General features: G+C 37.8%; 1 protein-coding gene across 1 annotated transcript; it reads right to left on the bottom strand.

The window, feature by feature from the left end:
* Positions 1 to 341: 341 nt before the first annotated feature.
* lpcat1 (lysophosphatidylcholine acyltransferase 1) lies at positions 342 to 23,244 on the bottom strand. Its single transcript, XM_053490390.1, has 14 exons — positions 22,910 to 23,244; positions 15,313 to 15,452; positions 14,889 to 15,103; positions 11,656 to 11,768; positions 11,254 to 11,314; positions 8,428 to 8,486; positions 7,843 to 7,877; positions 7,689 to 7,743; positions 7,501 to 7,583; positions 7,271 to 7,396; positions 2,768 to 2,921; positions 1,958 to 2,050; positions 1,693 to 1,834; positions 342 to 793 (listed from the first exon to the last, which is right to left on the bottom strand). Exons 1-14 carry the CDS (start codon positions 23,033 to 23,035, stop codon positions 612 to 614), a joined length of 1,584 nt encoding a protein of 527 aa, XP_053346365.1. The 5' UTR covers positions 23,036 to 23,244; the 3' UTR covers positions 342 to 611.
* Between the last annotated feature and the right edge of the window lie 1,397 nt (positions 23,245 to 24,641).

Here is a 24,641-nt window from a genome sequence, read left to right as displayed (position 1 = left end):
ATTGAGATGAGTGTAAGTGTATGCAAATAAATTAATCAAAATGAATGTTTTTAATGTGCCACCTGTTACACATCTTATGGCAGACCCCCTTTTGTGATTAAAAATATTATTACAAATATAATAAAATAAAATAAAAAATGTAATTCTTCTACTACTACTACTAATAATAATAATAATAATAATAATAATAATAATAACACATTTTGTTGCAGTAACTTTAAAAACATAAGTGCTGGACACCTAAGATAGAAATATAAGAGTTGTTTCTAAGGTATGTGAAGTTATTGGCTTTCATTGTAGAAAAATATGAACATTTGTGCACAAATAAACAGAGTATTTCAGGTTCATGTATTTGATTTCCTTTAATGAGAATAATAATAATAATAATAATAATAGTTATAATAATAGTCATGATGATGATGATGATGCACAAACTAAAATTTAGAGTCCGTTCAGTTTTTGGAAGACCTGTTAATGCAGTGACAACAAAAATTCAGTGTTCAGTAGAAAACATTCGAATCCAAAAGAAAGAAAAGAGTTTCTTTTTCTTTGTCATTCTCTCAAACACTCTTGAACACAACATCCATACAGGTCGACCGCTCAGAAATAGATCAGTCATGTTTCTTGCTGTCTTTTGTGTTGTGTGTGTTTTGGTCCTGAGGGCTAAAGTCAGGGCAGAAGCTGTTGCTTGCAGGTTGCATGAGTCCAGAACACATGCGTGCGAATGATCCTTCGACACAACGGTACACCTCCATGAAGTCCGGACAGCTCTCCATAAAACGGCAAAAATCATCTAGCAAAAAAACAAGTGGTTCAATTCTAGATGCAATATAATTTGTGTTTTGTTTTAAGCCGAATTTCATATTCATTTCAGAAAAATTAATAAAACTTTTCTAAAGTAAGCTGATTAATAAAGCAGGGTTGGGCAAATAATATGTTTAATCATTAATACAGCTAATGTCACAAAAATACCACTCCAAAGAGTGATGACATTGTATCATTTAAAACATACTACAAATAAAAGTAAATGTACTTTGTTACTGTGCTTAAGTACATATATCATGTATCTGTACTTGACTTTTTATTTAGGTTTTTATTTTTACTCCAAACATACTACATAGCGCAACAAACATCTGTACTTTTACTTCATGACATTTTTGCATGGCATTGCGTTATATAATGACACTGGTGTTAGGTATTTAATTTCAGCACCTGATAATTCTGTAATTGTGTTTCCCTTGTGACAAGCATAATAACCTTACAGGTGTTTGAAATCAGGAGTGGAGATGGTATCAAACGGCAACAAAAACAGCATGTTCACAGTCGAGAAAGAGAAAAGGAACGAGACAGATTTTTAATAAGGTTACTGTGAGCTATTACAAGCTCATCAAATTTGATGCTTAAAACAAATTAAAAAATAAGTAATTCTGTACTCAAGTTTACATATAAATAGAGGACTTCTACTTTTACTTGAGTAATATTTCACCCAGGGTGTCTCTACTTTTATCTCAAATACAGGATTTTGGCCCAACACTTAACACTAAGATGTGTAAATGCGGCTGTTCAGAGTTTGGGACGAAGTATTTGTTTTGCAAATAACAATAATTCAACCGTGTGAGAAAGAAATAGGATGTCCATGCAGATAGCTTAATTTACTAAGTCTGTGATGATACACTGAAAGGAGATAATTACCAAAGACAATCTTTCCTGTGTCTCCAGTATCAACAGCTCTGAAGACCTCGCCCACATCGAGATCCTCCACTCCAAGAGCTGATTTCAGAATGACTGCTAACTCGTCTTCTACAACTGCGCCGTCCTCCTCAGCCCCGAACATCTGCACAAACAAATGCAAACTATCGTCATGGGCCTCGTCGAACTCCAACATCGACTCTTTAATCCATAATCTGTTCACTATTTTGCTTTGACGTTACTGTAGCCCAAGTGAAAGTAGCCTTACGCTGAAGGCGAGCTGAAGGGTGTCGAGATACTTAGAGGGTCTGCAGATCACTGAGAACGCAATGACGTATTCCCGCACATCCATCTGACCATGCTGATGAAGAAAAAAAAAAGGTGCAACCAGACATAATTAAACAAAATAATGTTGCACAGCACGGATTTGGTTATGCGTTAAATATAAATGACGTGATGAGGGGCGTTCAGGTCAAACCGTGACTTTTTGATTTTATGAGTGGTTGGATATCATCAAGAAAGTACTTAGCATGAGATCCAAACTAATTATCCATGATGATCTAAAACCCTGGCCTCCCAGGATCTCCTGTTATGGCTCAAATGAGTAGAAATGGTTTGAAGCGAGGTCAGGACTGTAAGGGAGATGAGTCAATAGCTCCCAGCTGAGTTTCTGTAATGTGCAAGTGCTGTTTGTGAATGATTGTGTGTACAGTTTACACAGACATATGCATCTCTTCCGCCATGGGGCAACAAGTTATCGGTCAATTTTCAAGGATCAGGCGTTCTACTTGCTGAACTTTTCATGAGAACGACTGCAGTGGGCTCCAAGCTAACTCAATCATTCATCATTCACAAATATACGGTCCCTTTATAACAATTGCACCAATCATAAGTTTTACTCCAGCTAAGAGTCTTATCATTTACCGTACTGTGCCTGACCTCAATCACTTTTTACACTTTTATTCATGAGTAATTTTATCACTTGTCCCAGTTTCACTTGAACACCCCTCATAGAGGATGGAGAGATATGATGATGATCTGATAAACAAATTCCTTTTAAGAACATGCTCCTACTGACCTCCTCAAAAAGTGCAAAGATGTCCTGAAGAGTGTCCGTCACTGGAAGCTTTAAGTACTCTGCAAATTCCTTCAGACTAAGTTTGTGTCCAGAAAGGTTGCAGGCTCGTTTGCCCTCTTCCTGCAGAAACTGATCTGTGACTCCCTTCTTTAGACTGGAAAAAAAAAACAGGAAGAAAATAAACAGAACACGTTGGGTCAGGGGCGGTGGGGAGCAAAACAGTGCGCGACCTTTTGGTATGTTGATTTTGCATCATTATATTCTCAGTACTTTATTTAAATGTAGCCAAAAAATGTCAACCACAGTTAGACTATGGTACAGTAAGTCAAATAACCACTAACTTACGCACATATTGGGTTTGCAGTCCTGTCAGTCAAGAACAGACTTATCAAAAATAGACAGTTAAAAAATGGGAAAAAATTTCCAATCTTTAACTGAAAACTTCCTCTCAGCTTAAACCAGTCTATCATTATGCATTTTATTTACAGCTATGCAAGCACATTCTACCACCTTTATGGCGGCACGGTGGCTTAGTGGTTTGCACTGTCACCTTGTACCTCCAGGTCCTGGGTTTGATTCCTGTGTTGGGCGTCTGTGTGCATGGAGTTTGCATGTTCTCCACATGGTTGGTAGCTTTCCTTCAGGTTCTCTGGATTCCTCCCACATTAATTGCCATTCCAAAAATGACCATAACGTGTGAACAGAGATCCTACCACAGTCGTACAAAATGGGATTAAATACCATGGTCACCACTGGCCTCCAAGGCCCCTGGTTGGACTACAGAGGTTCCTAGATGGATGGATGAATCACCTTTATGGTGACTTCAATGCTGACACACCCTGCTTCCTCACTAGGTGGAGCTGTTCCCAACACTAAACATTCACATGGTATACATGGTTTTGCACTGGCAGGAAAAAGTATGTGGAATCTTAGGAATTTCATGGTTTTTGCATTAATTTGCATTAATTTGTCATAAAATGTGAACTGATCTTCATCTAAGTCAAGAATTATAATTTGACAATTATAATGTGCCCAAAATAATAACACAAAAAAAATCTTTTATGCCTTTATTGAAAATAACCATAAAAAGTATGTGCATCCTTGAGTAACCATCCTTAATAACCTCAAAAAAAAGCTAATTGGAGTCAGGTGTTGGCATAATTGGAGTCTTGTTAAAAAAATGAGTTTGGAGCTATGGACTAGAGCTAATAATAAACACTCATACTTTTAGATTTTGCTCCACACAAGATCAACATGCTTATGTGAGCCATCCCTCGCCAAAAAGAGCTTTCCAGAGGATCTATGATCAGGAAATGTTGATTAACATAATGCTTGAAAGGGTTACAAAGTGATTTCAAAGACTTTAGAAATTCACCGGTCTACAGTTAGGCAAATGGAGAACTGTGGTTACTCTACCAAAAAGTGGGCGCCAAGTCAAAATGACCCGAAGAGCACAACGAATACGCATCAATGAGGTAAAAGAACCCTAAGATACAGCTAAAGATTTAAAGGCATCATTGGAACTGGCTAATATGTGTGTTCATGAGTCTACAAAACATTGAACAAGTAGAGTGTCCATGGCAGGACACCACAAAGGAAGACGCTGCTTATTTAAAAGGACATTGCTGCTAGCTTGAAGTTTACAAAAAAACACATTGACACTCCACGGTGGTGTTGGCAAAATGTTTTGTGCACTAAGATTTAACTATTTGGAAAAAACACACAGCAATACATTTAGTGTTAAAAAGGCACTACATACAGTATCATCATGAAAACATCATCCCACCCATAAAGTATGGTGAAGGAAACATCTGGATTTGAGCCTGCTTTGCTGCATTAGGGCCTGGCCAGCTTGCAGTCATAGAGGGGAAGATAAATTTCCAAGCGTATCAGGAAAATGTGTACATCAGCTGAAACTGTCCTGTTGCATTACCCAAATTCAACAATGACCCAAAACACCAGCGAAAGTACACAACAATAGCTTCAAAAAAACTAATCCCGCCTTTTGGAGTGGCCAAGTCAGAGCCCAGCCCTTAACCCAGTGGAAATGCTTTGGAATGACTTGAAGGGAGACGTCCAAAGAATAGTTCTGCCAGGAAAAATGGGCTAAAATGCTTTTTGAAAGAAGTGTCTGACCCACAGCTACAGGAAGCGCCTGGTTGAGGTTATTGCTGCCAAGGTGGGGTCGACCCGTTATTAAATCCAAGGGTTCACTTACTTTTTCCACTACCATTCTGAATGCTGAATAAGTATGTTCAATAGAGAGACATGAAAGATCAGTTTTGAGAGAATTATTTTAGCCACATTATATTTGCCAATACCCTTAATTACGATGAAGATCAGATCACATTTTATAACGAATGTAGAAAACCATGAAATTTCAAAATCATCATATTTCTCGCCACTGTAAAATAGGGAACGTAATTCAGGATATCAGGATAACACAAGTTAGTCCACAACCACGCAAAGCCTGCACACTTCACCTTGTGTGGTAAAAAGGCAGCTGGGATGAAACACCAGTGCCACACCCAGCCATTAGATTTTTCCATTACTCAACACACACACTGCCAACATCCTTTCCAAGCCTGAAAACCTCTCTTTCTATCTGCACATCAGTTTTTCCTGAATATTCTGTGAACACTCATCAACAAACACATTATCATTCTTTAGCACCCATTGTTATCCACAGTAAACAATTTATCAAATAGAAAACATTCCCGATTTATATAATATTTGCCTGTGGCTACATACATAAAATAAACATATTTTAGCATTTTACTGGCAGCGAAGTTTCCAGGGATTACAGTGATTAATATTTACAATACAGCTATAGTGTATTAGAATGAGAAGGGAATTATGAACATATTCTTAAAAATAAAATAATTTATCAGGTCAAGTCTCTCTATTTTACGAGGGGTCTTCAAGTGAATAAAGAAATTTCTTATAAATGAATGACATTTCCAAAAGACTTCAAGCACAGCATGGTGATAAAACTCTTAGCCGCTATATAACAGTTGAATTGTAAAAATGGTTTAAAGAAGTCGAACATTCGTGAATGACGATCATGGCTGATGTGGCTCAGAGCCCACTAAAGATTTTCCCATTACCATTCAGCAAGTGTGAACTTGTCATCAACTTAAAAAAAGAACTGTACACACAATCATTCACCAACACCACCTGCACGTTACAGGAACTTGACTGGGAGTTATTGCCACATCTATCGTGCAGTTACGATCTTGCTCCACATGTTTGGGCCGTTGACGTTTGAGTTCCTCATAGTCCAGCAGGGTGATCATGGCTCTGGTGTACTGAGAAAAGCATATGCCTTGATATCCCAGAGTTTTCCTAGTGCTTAGACACCATAAGTGCATTTGTGTAGCAGGAGATTATATAGAGAAATAAAATATGTTTTTAGCCTAATAACGGTGTTCTGTCATTCTAAACAATCAAAGTTTTGACTTTGAAAAAATACTTCTGCAACTGTAAATATAGTGTTTTAACTTTTTATAACATACTCACTGTTCACACTCACATATATTTATTTATCTAGTCATCACGTTACTGATCTGCACTGAATTGGAAACCTCGGACTGGCACCGCTGTCACTTTCAATGGCTATAACCCATTGCACATCTCAATTTTTATTTTATGCAGTCCATCACCTAATATTTATCCTCATTCATCGATATTTGCACATATTTATTTTAATATGGACACACAGTGGTTTTATCCCAAAGACATGCATTTTCTAAATTGTCCGTGGATTGTTGATTTGCGGGTGATTGTGGACCAGAGGTCCTACCGCAGTCGTAAAAACGGGAATAAATACAATGATCACCACTGGCCTTCCTGGTCCCTAGTCGGACTACAGAGGTTCCTAGACGGATGGATGGATATATAAATTCCTCTTTTTATCTTAGTCGTTTCTGTTATAGTATGGTTGTCTTCCAGGTTTTGTTTATTTTTTTAACAACACTATACATGACTATACAAGTCTGTAATTGCAACTTTATTGTCTGTTATTATTCTGTAATAGATAAAGTTTAATAATAGAATATTTGGAGAGAATGAATCTGATTAGTAATGGGTTTAGAATACCTGATAAGAAAATTGCGTCTGCTATTTAAAATGTATTAACCTTTGTGGAAAAAAAAACAGCTTAAATAATGCTGACATAACAAGTGTCTGAACAAATGACACAAAACGAGGAAGAAAAAGAGCTCCTTATTTTGTTTCGCATTTACAATCAGAAAAAAAGAATCAAGAAGCAGCATGTTGAACATGATCCCGTACAATGCTTGAAGAATTTGAATAAATTGGCTCAGACACACCCTGCCTGTAACATCAAAATCACAGGCCTGGTCAAGTTGCAGAGTTCACCCAGCTGTCATGTACTGTACACTTAACAGTGTGCTAAACCTTTACGCAACATCTATGTGGCCGGCTTTAACGAATAATATGACATGATTGCACGGCAATTATCATCGTCCCGGAGATACTCACCCAAGGTTACGCACCAGTCTGGAGAACTCCAGCAAGCACGAGTGGCTGGGCAAACACAGGGGACCTTTGACCATTGAAAGCTGGCAGTCTTCAAACGAGTAGTCCACAGTTGGTACTTGCAGAGCTCTGAAGAACACGCACACACACACGCACGCAAGTATAAAATGCATCAAAGATCATAAGCATCATTGTGCATTTAAGTCCAGAAGTGGACAGAAGTGGACACTGACTTGGCCATGATGCGTCTCACGTTGTTGGCGAACAGAGCAGGATCGTTTTTCTCTTCCTCCGATGGTGTGTAAACTGGGAGAAACTGACACAAACATAGGGAACACAAAAGAATTTATCCTTTTAATTTTAGTTTCCAATGCCAGTTCGAAAGTAAATATACGCACTACCGCTTTTCAGAAGTTCTCACCTCGATCTCTATAGAATTGTGCAACTGACACAACGTGAGCCACAGGAGCTTCAGCCTAAAAGCCAAGCATTTCACGTTAACCATTTACTCATTGTATTAAATTTATATAAATAGTCTTCTAATTTATCTGCAAGTAAAAACAAAAACTGCTCACGCTCGAGGTCCTTGCCACGTCCACGAGATTGTGTCCTATCGGTGAAAAGAGAGATTAAAAAACAACCAGCACCATGTGCGTATTACATTTTGCAAAAAAAACAAATAAACCATCACAAAGTATAACCACATGTGCACATGTATCTTAAATTCAGGTTTTGCCTTCTGAGAACTCCTTTGAGTTTTCCAGGTATCTATCTACATGTAAGCCAAGTATCATGACTTCATAATTAATAAGAACTGGATGAGTAAGAGATCAAAAGTGTAGGAAAGGAAAGTCAGGCAGTAAAACACAACAGGGTGTGCAACTGACAGAAAATAATCAGCGTCAGCATAGAGTGATGAGGCTCAATGCTAAGCAGAGTATTTTTTTTCCAAAAACATTGTCGTGAATAGCAAATGAAATATGATGAATTACTGCTTATATTACTAAGTGCACTGTAGGAACGCATAGTGCTGCTCTAATATGCCATATCAAAATATGTATTTTGTTCATGTATGCTGCATTATTTTTTTACTTTAAAGATGGTGCAAGATGGTGATATTCTGCACTGCAGATTTTAAAACTATGAAACCCATTTCTCACCAGTTTATTAGGATAGCGCAGAGTCACTGGCTGAACTGGAACCCCAGGAATAAACGCACCTAAAGGAGGAACAACAGAGCACAATGATGTATTTGTATGTGGTTCAACTCATGCGATATCTCAAAGGCTCCGCATTCTAGAACGGTCATGAGGAACATGCTGTTGTGTCAGTGGCTGTGTCCTGAGTTGACCTGAAGCTGATTATGAGAGCAGGACAATGAAATAGACAGTCTCATCTGACCCACCTTAGAGTAACATGACTCTGTGTGTGTGTGTACTCGGGGGCATGTGTGTCTGTTTAAATGTAAACAAAGAAGTGATGATGGTGTTACTATTATTAGTATGTTGAGGACTGTTCAAGTCAAACCGGGACTTTTGATTATGCAGAATAACAGTTATAAAACTCCCTTTATTTCTCTATATAATCCCCTGCTACCTAATGCATTTATCCCAGTGTTTTACTAGTGCTTGGACGCCATCAAGGTAGAAAGTTTTTTCAGTACACCAGAGCCATGATCAAACTGCCTGCTTTACATCTGGAACCCCGGCCTGCCAGAAACTCCTTTAATAGCGCAGACATGTGGAAATCACTTGGAGCGAGGTCAGGACTATACGGGAGATGTGGCAATAAATTTTAAATTAAAATTTTATTTCTCATTATATGTTATACACTTCCTGGCCAGGCTCGATTCCCATCTCTGCATGGGGTTTGCATGTTTTCTAAGATTAGACTAATTGTCATTCCCAAATTGCCTGTAGTGTGTAAGTGAGTGAGTGTATGTGTGTGTGCCCTGAGATGGATTGGCACCCTGTCCAGGGTGTACCCCGCCTTGTGCCCTGGGTCTCCTGGGATAGGCCCCCCGCGACCCTGAATGCAGGATGGAGCGGTATAGACGATGAGTGAGTGAGTGTTATACACAAAAAATGAAATGCACTGAAATGCTTAAATGACCACCAGTGACCTTAAAAATTAAATAAATAAATAAACAAATAAATAAATAAGAAATAAAATATAGAAAAACTTTAGCTAAGGAAAATACAGTTTAGCTATAGAGGTTAAAACAAAATATAAAATATAGGAAAAACCTAGCTGTACAAATACGGAAATACAGTGGAACCTTGGATTACAAGCATAATTTGTTCCAGAAGCAGGCTTGTATTCCAAAACACTTGTGAACCAAAATGAATTTACCCATAAGAAATAATGGCAACTCAAATTATTCGTTCCACTACCCAAAAAAATAATTAACTGAAATGAAATAACTAAAGTGGAAATGAAATAGAGTTTAACTAGAAATGTCCGGGGAGTGTGCAAATATGCATGAATGTGTTTATGTGCAATGAGCAAAAAGCAAAGAGCAAACACTACTGTAATGTGCAAGTGGTGAATGATCGTGTGTCATCCGTTGATTTTCAAAGGATCAGGCATTCCACTTCCTGGACGATCAAAGGACATCATTTACGAACGTACCGCCTTCTTTAAAATGTTTACGCCATTTAAATGTTTTACTGTGACTAAGAGTCTAATTACTCATTTCCACTAAGATCCCAAAACCTAGGACAGTAGGAGAAAAGACAAAAAGTTATACACACCAAAAAAAAAAAAAAAAAAAAAAAAATCCCAGACTGTCACAATCACAGACAATCAGAGACAGGTCATGACCGTTTGTTACCTTTTATATCTTTTTTTTTCATGACAGGATTGTACAATTGAGTCTGTAACATTAGAAACATCAGGATGCTCTTCCACCTTAAGATAACAATAAGGTTAAGATAAATAATGTGAACCAGGAAGTGTTTTGTCTCTGCATTACATTCACTTTAGTGTCTGGATCTGTGTGTGTGTGCCAAGTTGGTCTCTTCACTTCTGAACTGGAGGAAAAGGAAGAGCGATGGACCCGATGACCTTCTCTCTGAACAACAAAGCTCTCTTTCAGTTCGCAGTCAGCGGACGTGCGGTAAACCAAGGGCATCTGTCTCGGCTTCCCTAAATCTAATTACCTTCTCACCTTCAGCTTCACCAAGGGCAGATCGCTGTGATCTGTGTTTACCTTTGAATACCTTTGCAGCAGGAAAATGACTTTTACTTTCACCGCTCTATAGCATCCTGTCTCAATAACTTAAGCAGTTTTTGAAGAACATGATTGGTGGCAGTCGGACCCTGTACACTGCTGGTGCAATGGACACTAGTCCTCTTTAAAAGTTAATCAGGTGGAAGTTGACTGAAAGTCAGTCTAGATAAGGGTTTGTGCTAAATGCTGTAAATGTGTCAGTTTTTATCATTTAAAGAAAAAAAATAGTTACAATAACAGGATTTGCGATTGGCAGACGAAAAGCAATATTTTGCACCACCTGGTATGTGAAATTGCCCCGTCATGGACATTTATTGGACTGCAGCCCTTCAGCGTTTATGATGCTGGGAAACACAGCATTTACAAAAGGATATATAAAACAAAATGCGACAGCCTCGCGAGGCAGAGACAAATGATGGATTCTAGCAGAAAAAAAGGAGGATTAGGAGTGTCGAGGAAGCACAATACAACTCACGAGTGAGAGAGGATCAGCAAAACATAACAGCACTGGAAAGTGCACACAGGAAGGGGAAGACAATCACGGACTCTCACAGCCGACTGAACTGTTACGGGCCATGGGAGACCCGGCGAGAGATGGAGGGGGGGAAAAAAAACAAGCTCACAAATGTGTACGCACTGAAACACAACACCTGTGGCAACCAGTGCACAGTCTAGTCTAGTATACACACATTATTCTACTCTGTCAAGCACACAGAGCCTTAAATTGAGAGAGAGAGAGAGAAAGAACACATACCAGGCTTAAATGTGATGAGGCAGGATCTGTTGGTGCAGGTTCCCTCGGGAAAAATCATCATCTGAAATCAAATCGGCATCGAAAAACATGTTTACGGAAAGCAGCGAAGCAGCGAATCACATCGGCATGAACTGTTCTGATTCCATGCTGAGAGCTTTAAATATTTAACACAGATGGACATACTGACAAAAAAGATGGTGGTGGAGACAGACAGAAGCTCAGTTAGACTGTCGGACAGAAACAGAGACATACAGACAAAAAGACAGTAAGTTTATTGACAGGAAGACTGAAAGTAAAACAGACAGTGAGAATATATAACCACAGATGAACAGAAACATACTGTAGTGGACTGTAGTCTTTTTTTTTTTTTTCAATGAACCATTACTAAAGTATGTGCGTTACCTGAGGCCACTGGCCTGCTGAGTGTGCCCTGCGTTTAAGCTCCTCCACCGTCTTCCTACGGGAATCAGGATCCGAGCGTGACACAAACACCGGACGGATGAACTTACTCAGTGCTATGGAAGAAAATGCAAGTAAACGAGAGAGATCTTTACTTGAATCTGTGAGCATGGAAAAGTGCTATTGGAGTCACATTTACATTTAAATTAACCCAATTTGGCAGACAGTGCTTATACAGACCAAAGTGCTATGAATCCTCTATGAATACAGGTCAACCCCCGACTTATGAAGGAGTTCTGTTCCGGAATCACGTTCGTAAGTCACATTTGTTCTTAAGTTTAAAAAAAAGGTCTTATACACATTTTAACATGAATATACAATGTAAAGCAAACCAATCCACTTGAATAAATCCCTGTCCCCTTTCCTCACACTGCCATCATGTAGCCAAAAACCGTAAATGTCAAATGTAACAGTGTTGTCTCTGTGCTTTTAAATTGCAAGGTGAATCCTGGATGCCACTTTGTCTCAGAGCTATTTTCCACCGTATTGGACTGTGAACTCTGTTTTGTTGAAGATTTTCTATCAGGACAGCTTTACAGGACAGACATTTTCTATCATCGTGCTCCTGGACTGTGCCATTGAAATCAGTGAGGCCGACTACCCTAAAGGTATTTGAAACACTACGACTGGGGAGCTTTAAACAAATAAGCAAACCAATTACATTTTTAAGGCTAATTTAATTACTAGCTGTTTGGCCTAATAGGGGAAGTCCATTCCACCACCTACAGTAGATTCCAGAATACTTGCTTGCCTTACTTGTACTCTGAGAGATGGACGAGACCAGTCAAGCAGTGCTAAGAGATCAGAGTGAGCATGATGGTGTGACAAGTGTTTTAAGATTAAACGAATTTTATTTACGAATTTTTGGGTTCGTAGGCAAGCATCAGTGTTAAATCTGGATCAGTTGTAGAGAATAAACGGGGCCAAACCTACCAGGGTTGAGTTGCAGAAGTTCAGTCTTTGTAAAGGAAAAAACTCAACATGAGTGTGTCAGATTAGCAATGTGAATAGAAAAATGATAGTTGATTATCCAAGGTTGCATGCGGTGACAGAAAGTGGGATGTCCAGGGATCTTGACCAGATATTAACCCCAATATTATCATCCCTGCACTGGCTACCTGTTCAGTTTAGAATTAATTACAAAATAGTAATACTTTTCTACCCATCCCGAGGCATCTGGAGATTGTACCAGCTACAGTAGACAAAGGCCAACCCTGCGAGGATCCTGAGGCATCCAGAGAAAGACCAGCTCCATCTGAATTCTGCCTTATTATGGTTAAAGCTACACATCCTGCTCCTGTGCTCCCAGTGATCCAGACCTCATCTGCCCTCTGCACCTACTGACTCATCCCTATGTTGAACTGGACTTTATGTTAATTTAAAGAATTTCTGTTATATTGTACTGTACTTTCAGCTGCATAACACACATGGTGTTGTATCATCTCTATCTGTTATCACCCAAATGAGGATGGGTTCCCTGTTGAGTCTGGTTCCTCTCAAGGTTTCTTCCTATTGCCATCTCAGGGAGATTTTCCTTGCCACTGTCGCCGCACCCTTGGCTTGCTCAACAGAGACAGTTCATTCATTCATCTTGTTATTATCTAGACACATTTTTCTCACACATACACAATTTATTATTATTATTATTATTAATAATAATATTAATATTTTATAATTTTTTTATTTTTTTATTTTATTATATATATATATATATATATATATATATATATATATATATATATATATAATATTGATTTTATTATTATTATTTTTTTTTATGAATTTCTTTCATCTTTGTGAAGCTGCTTTGAGACAATGACCATTGTTAAAAGCGCTATATGAATAAAATTTAATTGAAAATAATTGAATTGAATATTGAGCCGTATGGACACCAGTTTAAATTTCAGGAAGTTGCAGATGTACATCCCCCTTCATGTGACATAATATGACTAAACTCCCAGGTAGGAGGCAAACCACTGCCATGCAGCGCCATGAATTCCTTGAGGAGGATGTCGGTTTGGCTGGTCAAGCAGCAGGTAGCTTCTCAGTGATTGAAAAAGAAGCGGTCCCTGTGCTGCTTTGAAGCCTGACTGGTCTGGATCTTGTAAGTGGTGTTGTGTGGCACTGCCATAAAACCTTTGTATAGACATCCTGTATAAACATCTTTTAAAATGTGCTTCAAACGAGATCTGAGTTTTAAAAAACCAAGCAGATCAAAAGTCTAGCATGTGCTGTTTATTTTTAAATCATTAATCAAAGGCAGTTCTTTTGCAGACTAGTGCCAAGTTTGATTCTATGGCAGGAAGTCAAGCCTTGCCACTAAGTGCATGCATAAAAAAAATTTGAGTACCTTCTGTATTGTGTACCTATATTATTTAAAACTAAATATGCTGTTTGTGATAAATGTAACTACGGAAACTTCTGTAGTGAATTTGTATTGTTTATAAATGTGATTACATGAGTAAGCAATGATGAATTCCTAATAATCACCTGATGAAAATGATGTGCCTGATATTATTATAAGATAATTGTGTATCTATCTTTGTTTTGAATAATACAAGGGGTGTTCAAGTCAAAATAAGAAATTGCAATGAAATTCCTCATAAATGAAGGCATAAAATATTTACATTACAACTATAGTACAGTGATGAGACTCCAGCTGAGGAGCTCCCTGCAGTCGTTCAACAAAGTGAAACGCCTGATCCTTAAAAGTAGACAGAAAACTTTAGCCAATTTGTGGAACGCTCGACTGGGAATTATTACCACCTCTGTACGGTCCTGGTCTTGCCCCCAGCAATTTCCACATGCTTGGGCCATTAGAGGAGTTCCTGGGAGGCCAGCATTTTACATGTGAAGCAGGAATCATGGCTGATCATGGCTCTAACATACTAAGAGAACTTTCTACCATGATGGTATCCAAGCACCTAAGTGCATTAGTGTAGCAGGGGATTATAAAGAGAAATAAAGGGAGTTTTTAAATCCCATATCTGTCAGGATCAAAAATACTGGTTTGATTTACTTTACGGATGGACAAACTGCTTCATGCAAGATTAAGATGAGTGGTTAGAGTAAAGTTAGCATCATTCCTCAGTCTTCGTTTATTTATCTATATTAGATTGTACACACAGGCCCTAAAACATTTAATGGACATTTATGGGAAAAATGTATAAACTTACTTCCCCAGACAGGAATGTCTTTGCTGGTTGATACCATCACCATCGATGACATGGTCATGGTCACAGGAATGGCATCGAAGTAAGACGAGTGTGGTGCCAGCGTGAGGATGGGCGCTTCACTGGCCAGAGCCGGTCTGCCTTTTACCCGAATCCAGTGGAAACCTCCGGAAAACCACAACGCCCTCATGAGGCCCTTCATGATGAGATCCACCAGCCTGGAGAGAATGTGTGTGTGTATATGGGTAAACCTTGAAAAGCTGTGATGTAACTGCTGATAGTTTATTGCTGACTGGCTCTTTCATATACAATAATGTCATAATTATATACCTTTTTTTTTTTTTTTTTACTTCAACCTTGTCTGGTACATAACTTTTATATAAATATAAACCAACAATACTGCAAAATTGAGGGATTGTGCACTCACCATCTCCACCAGGAAAGGGGCTCCACAACGTCCTCGGTGCGGCCCACAGTGGCCACAAACGCAAAAGGCCACGCAAGCAGCATGAAAAAGGCACAGCAGAGCAGTCGCACCGGAAACACTGTCACAGACATCAATGCAATCTAGAAAAAGGGAAAAAATAAATAAATCAAGATTACTACAACCATTAAACTACACTGGCGATGACGTTTTAAATGTGAACATTGACTATTTCTACAAATACTCGTTTTATGGGTTTACGCAAAGAGGTAGAAATTTTAACAGTGTTGGTGGGATGTGGGATTCAAGTGTAGTTCAGAAAAGACAAGTGGATATAAATCTCTTAATTGGGAGAAAACCTTTGCATAATGAAGCTGTTGCCTTTCTTGCGCTTGAAATCAAAGAATAAATATGGCCTGGGGTTTGCCTCATAAGAATTTGATATTTCAGCTGGATCTGCATCACTGGCATCTGTTTTGTCTGTCTGCATCGTTCTTGTGAGTTTAGCGCGTTTGTTCTTGCCGTCCATCAATCAATCATTGCAGTGGTTTCCGGGGTGCAATTTTTTTTCCTTCCCCATTGCATTATTATAATTTTTTTTTTTCATTTTTATTAATTTTTTTTTACTCAGAAACAAATATGATTTCCAATGTTGCCAAGTATAATACTTCTACCAGAATTTATTAAAATTACAGAAAAAACTTATTTAAAAACTACTTTTAAAAAATACACAAAAAAAACCTACTCAATTACAGTAACGTGAGTAAATTTTCCTTTTTTTACGTTACTTTTCACCACTGGAAATAGTGCACACTGAGTGGACAAAAAAAGCTGCAGTTTCAGACGAATCATAATAAATCAACCCGTCCTCAAGAAAATAAATCAACTAAGGATTTTTTTTTATAACTGGAATTGGGTTAAGAACTGTCTGATGCATTATTGAAATCTGGAAGGCTAGTGCGGAACTGTCAACCTCAAGCACAAACAATATAGATAAATAATGAAACGAAAATAGTTTTAAATAAAAACATTTTGTAATGCTTGTAATGTACTTTGAATACTTCATGCACTTAGAAACTCCTCTTTGTACTCCTGCTTCTAGAACTATAATGAACATGCTTGTGTGTGTGTGTGTGTGTGTGTGTGTGTGTGTGTGTGTGTGTGTGTGTGTGTGTGTGTATATACTCATGTGTCTTTGTTCTGGGGAATTGCCCGAGGTTCCCGTAACGTAAAACTAGAACACTGAGACTCTCATTAACCCTGTAAAATCCGGCAGCAAACACTCTGTCTCAACTGACATCACAGCGCTCCTCAAAAACATGTTTACTTTGTCCAATCCTTAAATCTTCATTAATAATGCAGCGTCAGTGATGGGTGGAGAGCGCACAAAAGCACTACAACGATGAGCGATTAATTTAATTACTACTTCGATTTGGAAGGAACTGAGATTTCTGAGATAAGAAAGTGACTAGACGGAAAACATTTCTACAGTAAAAAGTGTGAGTTCCTTCTCTCACCTCGAGGAACCTTCTACGCCTAAGGAAATGAAACACTTCATAGAAAAAACCCACTTTTGTTTCTCGCCGAGTCACCGACTCTGTAGTAATCAATAACAGAGGTCAAGGAACATCTTCAACCCGGCATTTGCGGCTAGCAATAAACTCGCTGTGCTGTGTTTTTCATTTTTGCAATGTTTTTTTCTGGATGTGTGTGTGGTACAAAGATGACACAATACCAGTTTGGTTTTGATTTTTACACTTGTAACACTATATTGTCTGATTAACTATATTTGGACATGGTTGTTTGTCCCCCTGTGATCGACTTAGCCACAGTAAGCTATTTATTAACAGCTTGTTTTTGTTTGCTTTTCATTACTTTGCCTGCAGGTATCTTCACAAAGCCTGATCCCCGTGGAAGGATCATTTTATCACAGAACCAGTTTAACTGAAATCGGAAGCTAATTTAAATGTGAACAATGTCCGTTTGCATGCTGGACATGCCCTAGATTTAGTGAATGAGCGAGTGCAGTAGTAGAAAGCACTTCTGCTTTTCAGCAAGCTCATCTATGTAGTGCACATACAGTATATCATAAGAAGAAACATACTCTATGATCACTCTTTAAATTTTTATGTGTGATGGTCATCCTGTCTGATCTCTCTTGTTCAGGTAGCATGAATAGTCTGAAACACATGTCTCGTAACACATCCTATATACACTGCTGGGGTGTAACACAACAGCAACACATGGGCAATATTTGTTTAATCGTTCTGATTAAAGATTTCCAAATTCCAAACTGTTTACATATACTAACTTTAACATCAGCTTAGGCTTCCCATTTATTTTCTGATAAATTCTGCCTTCTGCGTTGTGATTACTAGAATTCATTCTCATTTCTGATTGGTTAGATGTTTTACCATATAGTGGAGAAAAAAAAATTAATGCAAAAAAACATGAAATTCCAAAAAGTTTCATATACTTGTCATAAAATGTGATCTGATCTTCATCTAACTTATTATATAAAAATATAAATGTTCCTAAAATAATTACAGAGTTTCTGCTGACGTGCAGACATTCTCACATTTTCCTGAAGAATTTTTTGATAAGCTTGGGAGTTTATCTTGATGACCCTCAATGACTGCAACCTGGCCAGGCCCCAATACAGCAACGCAGGCCTAAATCATGATGTTTCCTCAACCATACTTTATGGGTGGGATGATGTTTTCATGATGATACTGTATTTAGTGCCCTTTTTACTCCAGGTGTTCTTTCCAAACAGTTCAATCTTAGTGCACAAAACATTTTGCCAACACCACCGTGGAGTGTCAACGTGCTCTTTCACAAACTTTAAGCGTTGCAGCAATGTCTTTTTAAGTAAGCAGCATCTTCCTTTGTGGTGTCCTGCCATGGACACTCTACTTGTTCAATGTTTAATGTACTGTAGACTCATGAGCAGATGTTAGCCAGTTCCAGCCATTCCTTCAAATCTTTGGCCATCACTCTGGGTTGTTTCTTCACCTCATTGATGAGTCTTTGTTGTGCTCTTTGGGTCATTTTGACTGAGTGCCCACTTTTTGGCAGAGTAGCCACAGTTCCAAAGTGTCTCCATGTCTCTACAAGTGTAGACTGGTCACCTTGGTAACCCTTTGCAGCTTTATGTAATCAACAATTTCTGATAAAAAAATCCTCTAAAAGTTTTTTTTGGCTAGGCATGGCTCACATTAGCGTATTCTTCTTGTGCAAAGCAAACTCAAAAAGTTTGGGTGGTACAGTAGCTCTAGTCCACATCTCCAAATTAATTTTCTTAACAAGTCTCCAGGTATGCTAACACAACTGACTCCAATTAGCTTTTTTGAGGTCGATAACTCAAGGATTCACATACTTGTTCTACCATGCACGCTTTTATGGTTGTTCTCAATAAAGAATAAAAGATCAGAATCCGATCAGAATCATTTTAGGCACATTATATTTGTCAATACTTTTGACTTAGATAAAGATCAGATCACATTTTATGACAAATTCATTTAGAAAACCATAAAATTCCCAAAGGTTCACATACATTTCCTTGCCACCGTATATTAGGAAATTTGTCAAATAGGGCACACATGCGCAGAATAAATATACTTATGCAGGGGGACAGTCAGATCAAGGCTTTACAAGGTTTGCATGATTAATATTTACCTACTGAGCAAATGTTTACACCCCCCCATGTCCATACATCACCATTCCTGTCAGACCTGATCTGGCTAAACTGTTGGTAAACTCTGGTGCTTACATGATGCATTTTTATTCCAATTGGCCTACTATTCTGGTTATTAGTAGATTATTATGGTCTGTGTAAACACACCTAATTGCTGTATGGATCTGGATCCGTTTGATGCTCACAGCAGGCAAGACATAACCTATAAAGCTTCCTTTCTTTGTTAAATTAAATATGAATTCTAACACTTTTAGAACAATAACAACAATAATTTTATCAGTCATATTATAAATAATATAACTGGGAAAATAAATCTCACAAATGTGCATGACTTTAAGTGCAGACAGTTATTCAACCTCAGCTATTTCTCAAGAACCCTCCTTCATAACTAGTTATGTTAGTTTTATACAAACAAATAAAAGCCAAATTTAAACTATTGCGATCCCGGCTAGATAATCACGCAAAACAGGGCCAGGGGTAGCTCAGTGGTTAAGACATTGGATTATGGTTTGGAAGATCCCAGGTTCAAACCCCACAACCACCAAGTTGCCACTGTTGGGCCCTTGAGCAAGGCCCTTAACCCTCAACTGCTCAGATGTATAATGAGATAAAAATGTAAGTCGCTCTGGATAAGAGTGTCTGCCAAATGCCTAAATGTAAAACAGATATTAAAAGAAAATATATACATCTGTTTTGTATTCAATTAATACAAAAAACACTTAATTAAGAAGAATGCATGTGTACTCAATAGCATTCCTAAAACACAAAGGTTTTATATATAGTAAGATTATCTACACAGATGGATTAAGTATGGGTTCTCCTTGTGTGGCTTTTTGGGTGGTTCGATGTGTGTGTGTGTATGGTGCCATGTAATGGACAGGGTTTAGTCTTGGCTCTTACACAGTGACTCTGAGACTCTGGGATCCACCACAACCCTGGCAAACTGCTGTAGTACAAGATGTAAAAAAACTTGTATGGCAGTTCTGGTTTATGTTGCACCACATCACACCATGACAGCATATCATTATTTATTATTTTCCCTTAAATATTATTAATTACAACATTCATCAACCACAATAATTGTATTGTAGACACCTAAAGGAATCTTCACACTAGGTCTAGTAAATCACGAAGAATGCTGCCTATGTAGTCCTGAGAGAAATTTTGAACACAACTGAAACATCATGACATAAATGTTTCACTCTCAGGGTTTTTTGCCGCACTAGTTCCAGGAAATCAGAGACAACGTGCTTCATTTTAATGCAATCTCTCTAATGAGCCGCATTAAACTGTTAATTTTTCAGATGGTTATTATAGAATACTTTTTATAAGGTGCAGGAACAGAAAAACACAAATGAAAGAAACAGAGGGAACACAGTACTTCCTAAATTTAACAGAATACCAAAGCTGATCATCACACACACACAAAACACCTGAGAGTAAAACAAACAAATATGAAAATTCAATAAACTGATCTGTAATCTGCAAGTGAACTATAAGATAACTATATAAAAAAGATATTTCATTAATTTAACGTTTTTGTGCTCTTTCTTAAAAAGGAACAGAGAAAACACGACGATGTAGACTAGTTCTACAATTCTGAAGAAAAAAAAAAACATACAAAAAAGCCTGTATTTTATTTGTATGTAGTGTAAATGTCCAACTGTCTTACTTCCTCGCTACATTTTCCTCCCTCGCGTCTTTACCAACCAAACACTCATATCTGAAGTGTATACTAGAAATAGGAAATTTAATTCTTATTAGTGATTTAGAAGAACTGGCTCATCTCACTATAACAGCAGACATTCGGTTTTCAAAACTGTCTAAAGTTGTTTCTCCTACATTCAGAAAATTACCAACTTATTCATCATTGGGTTACATGCTGGCACAGTGTGTCCAAGTTAAGCAAAGATCCCCAAGTTCACAATTCGAACAAGCCATGTGCCAACAGACTGGGCAAAAATGTGATCCATTTGGTTCCAAGACAAAACTGTGCCAATGCTGTCCAAAAAAAAAAAAAATACACAAAGGCTCGTCTCACATTTGCCAAAAACATATTGATTATCCTAAAATATTCTGTAAACTGATTGGACAGAAGTTTAACTGTTTTACAAGGTGTGCGTCCCACTACATCATCTTCTAAAAAGAACCAGGACTGCTTTGCAGCTTTTGGATCAGAAAATCTTGTAAGAGCATGTCCAGCCATCGGTTTGTGACCTCAAGCTCAAGCGCACTTGGGTTATGCAGCAGGACAAGTCCACCTCTAAAGGTCTTCAAAAAAAATACAATTAAGGTTTTGGAGTGGCCTTGTCCAAAGTGTCGGCTGTTCATGCTCGAAAACCCACCAACGTGGCTGAATTAAAACAATTCTGCAAAGAAGAGTGGACCAAAATTTCTCTATGGTAATGTGAAAGACTTATTGCCAGTTAAGGGAAATGCAAACGCCAGAGGGGCGGGGACACAAACAATTACTTTAAAATCTCCACTTTATATTTATTCGGATTATCTTTCCATAATATTACATTTAGTTTGTTGATCTAAAGTGTTTTAAATCTGACAAATATGGGGGGAAAAAAACATAGGAAGGGACAACATTTATTTAAGGCTCTGTACACCCAGAATAAGTATGGTGCAACAGGGAGGTGCTGAACAATAAGCTAAATAAAATAATAAAACCTACATAAAAGGTTTGGCATGTTAACACCTGTACATTTTGTTTCTGGATCACTTGGTTTAAAGAAGAATTTGTGAAAAGTCAATTCATCATTCCTGGTTCGAGAACAGCACCATGTGGAACAGAAGAGCTCTACAGAGGGCGATGCACTCAATCTGCACTCAATCTACAACAAGCGGTGCTGGACCAAGGCCAGGAAGATGATGAAGGAACTCGGCCACCCCAACGGTGAACTGTTCTGTCTGTTGCGGTCAGGAAAGTGCTTCCGCTCCCTGAAGGCCAACACAGAGAAAAGCTTCTTCCGGGAGGCTATAGGTACTGTACGCTCAATCACAACATCACATAGGACGAAACATTCTGATCTGCTTTCTCACACATAATCTCACTCCTCATCACGTTTCTTATCATTATATCGTACATTTCGCACACCACAGAACTGTGAACCCTTTAACTGCCACCTTGCACATTATTCTGCACATTTTCTTGACATATTCTCTACACTCCATTTTAACTCTTCTATATCTTTTTATATTTCTGTGTTTTTATTTTTATTTTACTTGATTATTTGATTATTGATTATTTATTGATTATTTTGATTTTTTATTATTTGTACAGCTAAAGTTTATTTTCATATTTTTCTATATTTCAAATTTGAAAATAAAATTCTCTTATTTCATAGATTTTAGATCATTAGCAGTCGTATGAGCATTTCACTTCATATCCTACTGTGTATGACTGTATGTGACAATTTTTTATTTAAATTCATATCCAAATGAATGAGTCACAGACATGAACCGACTCGAATGAATCATGGCGAGTTAAACGACTCAGAGGGTAATAGATTGGTTCATGTCTGATTGTTGAGTGTCTATCAGAGTCACAGAATGACTAACATATATAAGGGAATGAAATTTAAAGAAAGCAACATAGAATTTACTTATCTTTTTCTTATTTCAAACAAACGACTCTGAAGAGTCAAATTGTCGGTTCAAAGAATCGACTCGCTCGGAAAGGATTACAGACACGTATGGGGAAGCGAAGAAAAGCATTTTATAGATAAAACAGGCAGTGTTTTTATTTCAGTTAATTGAAATTATGTATTGCACTTAAATGCAGCTATATTCAAAAGTTTTCACCCTCCCAGATATAAACAACAAACACACGCAGCAAAGACAATTAAGGAAATGGCAGTTTAACGACATGCAGATTTTTCCTCTCCTTTGCCTCACCGTGACTTTCTGCGCAGGAGTGAACCTCAGATCGTTTATAAAAGGATTTGTGAAGTGTGTTGGTGAAGAAACTCGGGAATCCGCTTTGTTTCCAGCTGCTATCTGAGCTCTCTTTACCAGCTTCATTCTCACCAAACCAGCAAACAAAAAAAAACTGAAAAGAAATAAAACTCTTAATCCGACACTTCTTCTGAGTTAAAGTCCAGAAGACTCTTCTGAGTTCAAGCTTTTTAATCAGTCCAGTGGTTCATAATCTGGTATCTGGTGATCACGTGCTTTTCCACACGCGCGAACGAGTCTCTTTAGTGTATATAATAACGCTGCACTTCAGCGCGCGCGCGCTTTCCTATAGGGAGTTATTTGCCTGACGCATGCGCAATGAGTTCCTTCGGGACCGCGTCCGTTTTTTTTACGCTCCACTCAGTCCTACGTTCTATTCGCGTTTTGTAATATAAATTACAGATGAAGTCATACTTATTGTATTTAAAACTTGAATAATAAGAAATGAATTTTCTAAATAAAACCAAATTACAGCGGAACCTCGACATACGATTTTTTTCCCTCAATGTCTTAAGTTCTTAAGGTGAAAATGATCAAAAGTTGATGTTTTTGTCATTGGATAGATCGTTACACTGGGTTACTAGGTTACTAACTAAGTACCATCAGTTAAACACCATTGCAAAAGTTTTTTATTTATTTTTTACTAAATAATCTCTTAAGTTTTTCTTTTCTTGGCGTGGGGGACGGAGATTAACCCAAATATACAATCCACATGATACTGATGGGAAGTTTGAATAATTTTAGTAACCCCATTCTTTGAATCTCGTTCATCAGAAATGAATAAATCTTCTTTTGATCAGAAATAAAAAATTTTTTAAAAAATTTGTCAATAGTTCCAGTAATGAAAATATTACACTGCAGCTAAGGACATATTATAGTAATCAGAATGAGTAGCTCACCTCTTATATCTTCCAGTCTGAGTCGTTCGTTCTTTTGAATCTATTGCACCGCATAGCGTCTTTGGCAGTCAAGTGACAAAAGAACGAACGACTCGGAGTAGAAGAGTCATTAAGAGAGAATTGCTCAATTCTGTTTCCTGTACATAACCTACGAAGGTTTTGGGATGATTTGCGCATGCGCACCCAGTAGAAAATGAACAAATCACTCTCCGAGACTAATTGTTCTTCTGAGTCACGTTAAAGATTCGTTCATGATGTTTTTTTATAACCTAACCCTGCTTTAAAACTTCTTCACAACTTCATCCTTTACCTGTCTGGTGTGTTCCTTCGGCTTCATGTCGCTTCATAATGTTCTCTAACAAATCTCTGAAGGCTGCACAAAACAGCTTCCCAATATGCAAACGAGTTCCGAGCAGTAAAAAGGAAATTGTGCGGTGTGTTGTGCAGTTCTTGTTGTTGGAAATAGGTCTCTCAACAGAGGGAAAATTATTCATACAGTAGTTATTTTATTGTGGTTAATATTATTTCCACTCGTACAGATGAGTTTGTGAATAGGGAGTTTGAAAAAGGTGGGTTATATCCAGGATATGTTTAAAAATCTGTGTAAATGATATGAAAACAGCGAGGCAGTGTACACACACTTTAAGCACTTACATTGAACATACCATTGTAAATCGACACGCTAAGAGTGTATGTTAAATAAACTCAGATGACACAAGGTAATATTGTTTATCATTTTTTTCGCATACTGTTCTATGAAACTAACTTTATAA

The sequence above is a fragment of the Clarias gariepinus genome, chromosome 28 (assembly GCF_024256425.1).
Source record: "Clarias gariepinus isolate MV-2021 ecotype Netherlands chromosome 28, CGAR_prim_01v2, whole genome shotgun sequence".
Lineage (NCBI taxonomy): Eukaryota > Metazoa > Chordata > Actinopteri > Siluriformes > Clariidae > Clarias > Clarias gariepinus.
This window is presented reverse-complemented; position numbering and strand designations above follow the sequence as displayed.